This window comes from Octopus sinensis, linkage group LG4 (assembly GCF_006345805.1).
Source record: "Octopus sinensis linkage group LG4, ASM634580v1, whole genome shotgun sequence".
In the NCBI taxonomy this organism is placed as follows: Eukaryota; Metazoa; Mollusca; class Cephalopoda; order Octopoda; family Octopodidae; genus Octopus; species Octopus sinensis.
In genome coordinates this window covers 79,341,656-79,353,826 of record NC_043000.1, presented here as the reverse complement: position 1 = coordinate 79,353,826, position 12,171 = coordinate 79,341,656, and the positions used below count along the sequence as shown (strand labels likewise).

The following is a 12,171-nucleotide window of genomic DNA, read 5'->3' as shown; positions in this document are numbered from 1 at the left end:
GCAATGCGCAATCCCACACTGCAAAGATCACATCACAGAAGATTGAAGAGCTTGGTTGGGAAAAAATTCCTCATCTACCTTATTCTCCCAACTTTGCTCCTTCAGACTACCATTTGTTTCGTAGTTTACAGAATCATTTGTGGGGACATAACTTTCGCAAGCCAGGAGGAGGTCGAAACTGACATTTCAAAGTTCTTTGTTTTGAAACCAAAAGAGTTTTACAATGATGGGATTAAATAGCTTGTAAATAGATGTAAGGAAGTCATAGATAATCAAGGAAAGTACATTGAGGATTAAATTTCAATTAAATATAACATTTGATCACTTGTCTTTATTCAAAATTCAGACAGAACTTATGGGATGACCTGATAGTTAAAGTATTTTTTGCAAAAACTTTTAAATTCAAGGCTAAGTTCCTTCTTGAATTCAGTTATGCTATGTTTTTATGTTCTGAGTTTAAAGTTTAGCCTAGCTTCATTTTGCTTTTCATCCTACCAATACTTGTCTGTGTGATCATATAATCATATACAGTAATCAACTGCATATCGCAGGTTACCTATCACACCCTCATTACATCGCGGATTCTTCTGGCTAATATATGTAAATTTATATTGCAGACTCCTCAGTATATCACAGGTTTCTGTGGTAAAATAAGCGTTTTCACACCTAAAAATTAATAAATTAATGCATGAAAATACAGTACAGTACTGCACTGTATGACACATTAACTAAAATATATTAAAAGAAAATGTGTAGTGTACCATAAGCGAATATTGGTGTTGTTTTGTATTTATAATAAAGTAAATATATGCAAATTATAAAAATGATTAAAAAAATATATACAGTACTATTTTTACTTCACGGATTTTCACCTATCATGGCAGGGTTTTGAAATGTAACATCTGCGGTAGCCAAGGAATTACTGTATCTGTAAACTAGGAGTGGAACCTGTTTATTAGTTAGACTTGAGCAAGCAGTCATGTGCCTTCTCCATAAGTGATATGTTTGTACATATGTAGTACTGTATTAATATGCAGTGTCTGTCAAATAAAGATGTCTTGTTAGCTAATGTATGCTGTAAAATAAGAAAGAAACTAGAGGACTAAATACTTTGGTGGGATTTAATTATATTGTTGTTCATTCTGAATTTAAAGTAGTCTCTCATTCAGGAGTCAGCTTTGCCTTTCATCAGTCCTGGATTGATAAAATGGGTATCAATATTTGCCTTATCAATATCACATAGAAGCTGATTTTAATATACTACAAACATAATTTTTTGTTATTTGCTAATTGTGTGTGTGGGTGTGTGCATGCACACAGTGAAATGGCAAAGAGAGAGAGAGTGTGTGTGTATGTATGTGTGTGTGCTGGATAAATAACAGTTATGTGCCAATGTAGATTCTGTCCAGTCTTCCTACACTTCAAGCCTCTTTCACTTTGTGTTACGATTAAAATATTATTTCCTAACAGGCTGTTTATTTCTTCTGTGCAGGTGATTGACCATCGTTTAGTTTCTGCTTTTGATGCCCGGGAACTGGAACTTGTAATTGCTGGAACAGTAGAAATTGATATTAATGACTGGAGGAAAAACACTGAGTATCGTTCAGGTAGGAGTTAACTCATGTTAATATTTTGTTGTTATCATTGTTATTTGATGTGTTCCATTCCACCAGTTATGTGGCTGAAATACAGTGTACAGTGATATCACCAAATTTGCACTATGTACCTGAAAAGAAAGCTCGCATTTGGCAGAATTCATAAGCAAAGCAATGATCTTAAGTTCAACCTGCTACACCACACTATCATGTTTTGCGCCGTATGGTCACCACCTTATATAGTGTAACAGCTAGAGTAAGAATAGCCTGGGCAAAGTTTAGGGAGCTCTTACCTCTGCTGGTGACTAAAGGCCTCTCGCTCAGAGTAAAAGGCAGACTGTATGATGCATGTGTACGAACAGCCATGCTACATGGCAGCGAAACATGGGCCGTGACTGCTGAGGACATGCGTAAGCTCGCGAGAAATGAAGCCAGTATGCTCCGATGGATGTGTAATGTCAGTGTGCATGCTCGACAGAGCGTCAGTACCCTGAGAGAAATGTTGGACCTAAGGAGCATCAGTTGTGGTGTGCAAGAGAGACGATTGCGCTGGTATGGTCATGTGACGAGAATGGATGAAGATAGGTGTGTGAAAAAGTGCCAATCCCTAGCAGTGGAGGGAACCCGTGGAAGAGGTAGACCCAGGAAAACTTGGGGCGAAGTGGTGAAGCACGACCTTCGAACTTTAGGTCTCACTGAGAAAATGACCAGCGACCGAGACCTTTGGAAATATGCTGTGCGTGAAAAGACCAGGCAGGACAAGTGAGTCCAGCCCACTTATGCATGCCTTTCCTCCCTTGGACACAAAGACCTGTTGAGGCAAGCGAAGTCGATATAGAACCTCATCCGACGACAGGCACCTGTTGTGGCAAGTGAAATCGGAATCGAAATTGAACCAATCCTATGACTGGCACCTGGCAGATGCCAGGACCCCTGGACTGGAGATACGTAAAAAGCACTATCCGAATCGTGGCTGTTGCCAGCGCCGCCTCGACTGGCTTCCGTGTCGGTGGCACGTAAAAAGCACCATCTGAATCGTGGCCGAAGCCAGTGCCGTCTCGACTGGCTTCCATGCAGGTGGCACGTAAAATACACCAATCCGACCGTGGCCGATGCCAGCCTCGCCTGGCACCAGTGCAGGTGGCACGTAAAAAGCACCCACTACACTCACAGAGTGGTTGGCGTTAGGAAGGGCATCCAGCTGTAGAAACATTGCCAGATAAGACCGGAGCCTGGTGCAGCCTTCTGGCTTCCCAGATCCCTGGTCGAACCATCCAACCCATGCTAGCATGGAGAACGGACATTAAACGATGATGATGATGATGATGATGATTCATCTTTAAGTCTCAGTCAGGGTTTTCGTGCTGGTAAGGAACCAATGATCTGATATTTTCAGCTCCTGAGCTAAAAGAAAAATGCATTGAGCTGTCTCACTGTACCATTGACTTCACTAATACTTTTGATTCAGTGACTCATTATGCGCTATTGCCAATACTCAGAAAAGCTCATTGTCCTAATAAATTTATGACTGTTATCATATCCTTTCATGATGAGATCAAATGTGGCAAATGCTGTAACTCATTTTTCAATTAATGTTATTGTAAATTAAGGTGATATAACTTCTCCTTCTCCTCTGTTTGCTATATATTTCACAAAAGTTGTTTTGCAATCACTTTCAAAGACTGCCATGAGAGTATTTGTATACTTCACCATATGATAGGTAAGATATTGAACCCCAAACTTGATTCTAAATACATACATAACTGCCTCCCTTGTCCATCTCTCTCTATCTACCTTTCTTTTCAGCTAACTTTTTAAACACATAATAAGTATTCCTTTCCCACTTCATCGCACATCATTAACACTTCTCTCTCCCTCTTTTTCTCTCATTCTTTGCCTCTACCTTCAGCTGACCTCATGACCATTTGGCCTAAGTGTATTAATATTGATCACTTTTCTCTACTTTTCGTCCCTCCCTCACTCTCACTCCACCTAACTAATGTATAACAGGCAAATAAACAAGCAGATTATTATATAGATTATTGTAATAAAATAAACCATATTGTTAAATATAGTTCTCTATAGATACATTTTATTTTCTAGGTTACCATGACCAACATCTTGTTATTCAGTGGTTTTGGGCAGCAATTGAAAAATTTGATAATGAAAGAAGGTTACGCCTTTTACAGGTAAGTATTTATCATTGTTGTTATTTAATTCCATTTTTCAGCAAAATTTTTTTAAATCACTTATTCTCATGATAAAATTAAACCATTGATACAGGTCTAAATAGATCTATAATCATGTCACTTGTTTACTCCAGGTTAGCCCTAATCCTGTAGACTTATTAATAAAGTCATGACTATCTTCCCTAAGGTATCTAAGACTATCAAATATATCCTTTTCTGTATGGTGATACCATATGATTTGACTGAGATTTGGTAACTAGTTCTTGCACTTTGGTAATACTCCAGAAAAACAGATTTCCATATACCTCTGCTGAAGTTATTTTTTTTTTTACCTTTTTAGAATCACATCTGTCCATCGATTAATTGGAACCAATTTACAGTGTGATATTTGATGTTATGATATATAACAATGAGATTCAGTTGTTCAACACTTGGTCACATGGTCAGCAGCTTAGAACAAATAAATGTGTTGCACCTTTTGGATAGGCCTCATTCTGTTTGCCCGACAAACTGATACTGCTCACCTTTCACAGTTGAGTAAATAATAACAGAAAGCAGTATCCAGATGCAAAACAATTTTCTCCAAAATTCCAAACTTTTACTGCCATGATAAGATGCACCCAGGATACTCTGCAAAGTGATCAGCATTTAGAAGGGCATCTAGCCATAGAAACCATACTAGAAATGGAATGTATGAGTCCCCTAACTTGTCTAGGATGTCATTAACTCCAAATAAGAAATGACTGAGATCAGACAGTGATGACCTCAACTGTTGCTAGTATGGATAGCAGACATATGATGGTGTAATAGTAGTGGGGTGGATTAATTGCAGTAGCCTACCTTGTCTTTTTTTTTTTTTTGTTATTAGGATGTGAAGCAGTAGAACGATACCTCCTGCATCAACATAACTTTACACCATTACTGTTTTCTTTTTTTCTTTCAAGTTTGTAACTGGAACCTCCAGCATTCCATATGAAGGGTTTGCTGCCCTACGTGGAAGTAATGGACCACGGAAGTTTTGTATTGAAAAGTGGGGACGCATTACCAGCCTTCCAAGGTATGTGCTACATTATTGTACACCATCTTTATTACCACTTAACTTTTCCTTATTATTATTATTATCGATATCTATTCATTATTAAGATATATCTATTAAATACAAGATATCTACTTAACATCAATCCAATATTAAATAGTTGCCTGATATTAGAGTAGTTGGTTATGCTTGGTGCTTTTTTGTTAAGTTGGAGTGAACTACTCACCATATGGTCAAATAAGTGCTAACCTTGCCACTGCGTCCATTCTGTTGTGTTCCTGAACAAGGCATCCTGACATTATTTGTTCCATTTAATATGGCTAATAAAATCATGCTCCATTCCTACTTCCTACAGATTGCAAGATGAACATTTATTCAGCTTTTGAAATAACTATTGTGCAACTGAATATTTTCAGTATGTAAGCCACAAGAAAGATTTTAGTTTTATTGGTCACTGTTGAAGAAACAGTGATGAAGTAATACACCAGTTGTTGCTTTGGAAGCCTAATTATAGCAAAAGGTGTAAAGAACATCACTTTATCTACATTGGATAACTGATACAAATCACTGGGATAAAATTGAATTGCTATGGATAATTGACCATGCCCACTGGAATTCACTTTTTGGGAGCATCTAAGCTTCTTGACAATGACACTTATTGAGCTTTACAAATTAATGATTATTAATCAAAGATGAAAGCTGAAAATAATATGTTAGAACTGTAGAAATATGAGAGAAAGTTAATAAGCAAGATGTTTGAGGAAGTTTTGCTATTATCAAAAGTTTCTGTTGTTGTAAATTATTTGGTGGTTTTATTCACAGAGTTAATGTCTTCTATTTTGATCGCTTTTTTTTTTCAGAGCACACACTTGCTTTAACCGCTTAGACCTGCCTCCATACACTTGTCAAGAAATGTTGTTTGAGAAATTAGTAACTGCAGTGGAGGAAACAAGTACTTATGGCATGGAGTAAAGCAACTTACCTTGAGTCATTTGATGATGATGTTTGATAATGATGATGATGGTGAGGAGGAAGAGGAGGAGGAGTCTGATAGCAGTAGCAATACCTAGTTATCTGTTTAAGGCAGCAGCAATACAGCAGCAATACAGCAGCTCTATGTATCAACACCAGTTGTCCATATGTCTTGCTATAACAGTGAAACTATCTGCAATTGCCTGCTAGCCATGTCTCTGGCCAAATGCCACTGCTATTTTGCAGGAATTCTCTCACACAACACATGTACATTATACACTCACTTACCTGTGCATACACACACACACACACACACTATACATTATATATATAAATATACATATATATGTGAAAGGAAACTGACAAAATATAACTACATTGTTGCCTTGAAACTATGTAGTATAGTAGTTTAACTAGATTTATTGATATGTGCATAAATAACATACTAAACACACACACATATATATATATATATATATATATATATATATATATGTGTGTGTGTGTGTGTATATATATATATATGTTCCCAATTGGTTTGAAGTACAAATCAAACTAAGGTTTCTTGTAATCCAGCGTGCATCGCATAAATTTACTTTGATGCACTGTAGCATATTTCTGTGATATGAGATGGATGTTGGAGACAGATATTTTGCTAGTTGCCTGCATTGATAAAAGAAGTATGTGAGAAAAAGCATTGCATAGCAAGCAGCCTTATCCTACACTGGCTTAACAGAAATACTTCTATTGTCTTTGACATTGCTGCTGTCTAGAAGCATTTCTTCCACACTAAGAATTTCTCTGATGTCCCACCCCACCCCCTTGCATTGTCACATAAGTGGGAGATCAGTAACCTGTGATGGAAAAAAAAATGATCAAATTTGCTGTGTAATGATCGTAGCTTTGGGCTCAGTTAACAGAGAAGACAAATCTCTCTCTTTCTCTTTTTTTCTCCCCTCCCCATATCTGTCTAACTATCTTTCTGTCTACCAGTCAGTTATCTATTTAAGTGTGTTTCAGAAAAGGGAAATGTCACTGGACTATAAAGATACTTGATTTAACATACATACTTTTATACCAAAACACACAGTCATATATATATATGCACACATGTATATATTTGTGTGTGTGTATATATATAAATATATGAATACACACGCTTACATATAAATTATATGTACATACACACACATATTTATATACATAAATAAACACATACATATGTATGTGTTTATTTACATCACCATCTCACTTATATGAAAGTCATGACATTTGTGCAGTGTACCTGTTGACTCTTCTCCAGTCAGTATCCCCTCAGCTTTAAAATTGCATGGAATAAGAGATTCCTTACTTGGAAAGAGGTAAGGGTTAGTGTCAGGAAAGGTTTCCAGCTGTAAAACAAATGCCTCCTTAACATATTCGTCTAACCCGTGCTAGCATGGAAAGAACATATAAAGACAAACAGAAAATGTGTATGTGATTAGTACTTGTGTGTGTGTTATATATACACACATACACTATACACATGCACATGCACACACATATTGCATATATATAATTTTGTTTTGAGTATTTCTTTTTCTTGTAGTTATCATGATAGGCCTCCTTTTTCTCTGTCAGGATTTAAAAAAATTAAAATATCAAATTAATTATCAAAATTGGAAAAGTAATTGCAATGATGATAGGCTGGCCAGTAGGTATCTTATCTGATTACCTGTTATGTTATAGACTCTTTATACTAACCAGTGAAAAAAAATGTTAGGACAGATTCCTTTAACAAACAAGAGAAGCAAAATCTTGCATCATTTTAGTCAGTTTTGTTCCGATTTTCCAAATTGATATATGATAAATATTTAAATATATTAAAATAAATTAGGCCTATTTATTTACAAAATTCCAGTTTTACTTCTCTGCTGACTCACTTCATCTTGGGAAAAAAAAATTGTTAGCAAATCACCCACTCTCTTTTTTTTTTTGAGGGATGGGAAGGTCACAACAGGAAAGAATATTCTGTTACTTTTTTTATTTATTTTTTTTTGTCCTATTTTTATTGTCTTGCCATGTCAGCAATCAGAATTCTCTCATTAAGGGACAGTCAGTGTTTACAGTGCTTCCTAATCTAAACATCAGGTACAATCTTCCGGCATTTCATTGCCTTGCCCCCACTCCCTATTCTCCGGCTCTATCTTGAAAGGTTGGTTCCTCCACTCTCAAATACTCAACAAAATCAGTGTGAGAGGAGAGTAATAGAGGTTCCCTATTGTGTTGATTATATATATATATATATATGATATACATTGATCTATCACTGGAACATGGGTATAAATTGGTGAAACTGGTTGTATCATTTGCTTATATATATTCATTAGAGATACAAAGTTTTATTTATATTACTCTACACAAACAAACACATACACACACACACGATATCATAACAATTTGTTAGGTTTATTTTTTACTCAATTATCTCCCTGCTTATTTTCTGATATATAACTATAAATTTTATATATATATATATATCATGTATATGTGTGTCTGTGTGTATAATGGATATATAAATATATATATACACATACACACACACACATACACACACTTGTGTGTGAGTTACAAATGTGTGTTTGTGTATATACACATACACATGTACATATCTTTTATCAGTTAATTTTTACTATTGATATTGGCTTTATTAGTGATTGCTCATTAACTTCACGTGTTTTCACATGAAGCCTATGCCTTCAAGTGAAACTACTTGTATATGAGCCTTTCAAAAAACAGTTTTATAAAGTATGTTGCTGATAACATGAAGTGAACACATCATAGCATTTGTTGCTGCTTTAGAGAAAAAAAATGGTATTTCATTCCAATGTAGTGTGTGGCTGTGATTTGAATGGAACCTACAATGTTATATTCCATTTTAAACCCCCCTACAACACTACTGCAATTATCTTCAGTTTGCTTTAAAAGATACTTAAATTATTGTTATGAATATGTTTATTGTTACTGCCGAAAGTCTGTTTCTTCAGTTACTGCCAGAGAGAAACCATAGGAACATTTTGTGATGATGTTTCATTGATTTCGAAGTCATTTCTGATGTACAATTTTGAAGATTGTTGTAATGGTCTGTGCAAAAACAAACACATCACCACAAGAGAAACCCCAGCCCACCTCCCAAAAGAAAAAGAAAGAAAAAAGTAAAACAATACACAAAGACAATGGCTTTCAGAAACTCTTTGATGTTTTTTCCCTAATTTGCAAGTTGTTCTTATCTTAATTAGTGGACAATCACAACAGATTAATTTATATCTCATTGGAATGTATAATCAGAAAATTTTAATTAATAGAGAGAAAGAAAGAGAGAGAGCTTGGCTTATATACTTTGTTTTATAAAACAAATCATACACAACAGCACTTGAATATACAAACATTACTTTTCTTTTTTATACATACCCGTTCCCATTTTGAGGGGAAAATTCAGATGTATATGCACACACACACATAAACATATCCATACATAATATGAGAATTATTTGCAGCAAATACAAAGTGTGCTTTCACATATCCAGATATGCTGTGATCTGTTAGAATTTTTTAGGGGGCAGGGTGTTATGTCAGATTCTAAAATATATATCACAAACACATTACACATAGACACACACTTCCCCCACTTCATTGTTTTATAACTTTCAGTAGTGGTTTATTATCCCTTTAGCATTCATGATACTAATAATGTTAAATACGCTGGTGTATTTATATAGAAATTATAATTAATTGGAGAAAAGTAGTTTGGTACCAAGGCTGGGTATGATATGGTTTAGTCTTTAATAGTGGCTTCAGTTTAGCCAGTTTGAATGCTAAAGGGTTAGGGTTAATTTTATAATCATACAAATGGCCCTTAAATGGATGAAAGCTTTTGTTTTTTTTATTCCATTGCTTTATCCTTAGCTTAGTGATGTTATGTCTTCTCCCCACCGAAATAAGCAGCATTCTTCATTTGAGGTATCATTTCAATTTATTCTATTCAAAACACGAGAAAAATAAATATATAAATAAATGAATAAATGGCAAAAAGAAAAAACTCTAAATGGAGATTCTCTCAGACAATAAAAAAATAAATAATTTATTTTACAAAGTAGTTAAAAACAACCACAAAACAAAACACATTTTGTCTCACTTTTAATTTATTTGTACATTGAAACTTTTCCCACTCTGCTATATTTTATATTGCCTACAAATGGCATAACCATTAAAACTTACCCAAACTTTCAATGTTTTTTTTTTTCTTTTCTGTTTATTAATAATTTTAATTGTTGTTCTTGTTATTTTTTAAATTCATTATTTAATCTTACAGTTTATTATCTTCTGTTTATTTTTATGTATATTCTTTTCAATTTCATAATTCTCAGATTGGTATTTGTAGTACATTTCTGTAAGAGTAAGGACACAAATATATCTGTATCAGTACACACGCACACCTTTTATTTTCTCAATGAAATATAGTATCTATTCTTTTCAATATAGCAAATTTATTCACAGCTTAATTATTGATATATGATCAGGAGATAGAAGCTTGTTATAATGAAGATGATGCTGATTGTGGTGATGATGATGATGACTTAAAAAGAAATATTACGATTCTTATAATGAATAACACATAAAATAAAATATTTAAATCAGTTCATTGAAGACCCTGGATGACATTTATCAGAAGTATGCTTAACTTGAGAATAATAATAATAATAATAATTGTGTACAGTGCTCAGGTGCACTACAACTCATCTAAAGTGTATATATAATCAGGTGAAGTTTCGGCGGATTTCGGAAAGCATGAGGGCCTTAAAAGATGCAGTGTCATGGCAGTCAACAACTGACGCAGGCAGTTTATTCCATGCTTCAGCAACTCTGAGCGTGAAAAAATGTTTCCGAAAGTCATGGGAGCTGTATTGTTTTCTGACTTTGTAGGCATGTCCACGTGTGTTAGACACATGGAGATCAAAAAGGTGTTCAGTGTTGTTGTTGGTGAGGTGGTTGATAACTTTGTGGGTGTTTACCAAGTCCGTCGCCAAACGCCGGAGCTTCAGTGAATCCATGCCCAGGGAAACAAGGCGCTCAGAATATGGTAGGTGTCTGATGGAGGGTATGCGTTTGGTTGCACGTCTCTGGACAGATTCCAGGAGGTCAATGTTCTGTGCAAGATAGGGGTTCCAAACTGATGATGCGAATTCCAAGTGTGGTCGTACCATAGCTGTATACAGTTTTAAATAGATGGCTGGAGAGCGGCTAACAAAAGACCTGCTGAGTGATGCCAAGACACCCTCGGCCTTCCTGACAATCTTAGAGATATGCTTTGACCAACGCAGATCACTGCTGACAGTGATGCCTAGGTCACGCTCGCAAGAGGATTTCTTGATATCAGTGTTGTGGAGGGAGTATGTGAACGCAGGGTTTTTTCTCCCAAAATGCATGGTGGTACACTTGTCCACAGCCAGTTTCAGTTGCCAGTCTGTGATCCATTGCTGCATTGTGTCTAGGTCTGATTGCAGGAAAGAGTTGTAGACATCAGGATCTGTCCTGTTGATTTCAAGGTACAGCTTGATGTCGTCTGCATATTTCAATACTGTGGCATTCTTTAAATTGGCATCTATGTCGTTAATGTATGCCACAAACAAGAGGGGGCCAAGGACAGATCCCTGTGGTACACCCGATGACATCTCATATGGTGTAGAGTGCTGTCCTAGAACTGTGACTACCTCCTTTCGGCTGAGGATGAAGGATTTCAACCAGTTAAAAAGGTCATCCCCCACACCCATTGCAGAGAGTTTCACCATAAGCCTTTTGTGTGGCACAGAGTTGAAAGCCTTAGCAAAGTCAAGGTAGACAACATCCACCCATGAGCCACTGTCAGTAATCTGAGTAATGTCCTCAAGGAACTCGACAAGCTGGTCACTGCAGCTGGAGTTAGGGACAAATCCATATTGTGAGGGTCGGATGAGACTGTGAGAGCTCCAGAAGTTCCAGAGTGTTTCTCTGACACACGATTCCATCAGTTTTGCAATACAGCTAGTGAGACTGACTGGGCGATAGTTGACAGGTGATGTGCGGTCGCCCTTTTTGAACAGAGGAATGACACTGGCAGTTTTCCACTGCTCCGGAGTAGCACCATTGTTGAGACAGTACTGGAAGAAAATAGAAAGCTGGTGTAAAAGGAAGTGCCTGCCACGTTTGAGAAGCAGGTATGTAACTCCATCGAGACCAGGGGAGGCATAGTTGCGCTTATTTTGAAGGTGACGTCGCAGCATTGCAGGTGTAAATTCCATAGTTGTTATGGAGTTTGCTGTTAGTGATGGTGAAGATGGTACATTTTGACTTTCAACAGTGA

The 12,171-nt window shown here is 36.2% G+C and overlaps 1 protein-coding gene across 4 annotated transcripts in view; it reads left to right on the top strand.

Moving 5' to 3' along the window:
- LOC115210889 (E3 ubiquitin-protein ligase HECW2) overlaps window positions 1–6,667 on the top strand; it is a 61,514-nt gene extending 54,847 nt beyond the window's left edge. For all 4 annotated transcript variants that reach the window (XM_036502195.1, XM_029779660.2, XM_036502196.1 and 1 more), the window contains 4 exons: window positions 1,493–1,607; window positions 3,699–3,784; window positions 4,729–4,841; window positions 5,681–6,667. In XM_036502195.1, coding sequence (XP_036358088.1) covers window positions 1,493–1,607; window positions 3,699–3,784; window positions 4,729–4,841; window positions 5,681–5,792 — 426 coding nt within the window. In that variant the 3' untranslated portion in view covers window positions 5,793–6,667. The remainder of the gene's footprint in view (window positions 1–1,492; window positions 1,608–3,698; window positions 3,785–4,728; window positions 4,842–5,680) is intronic.
- Window positions 6,668–12,171: the final 5,504 nt, after the last annotated feature.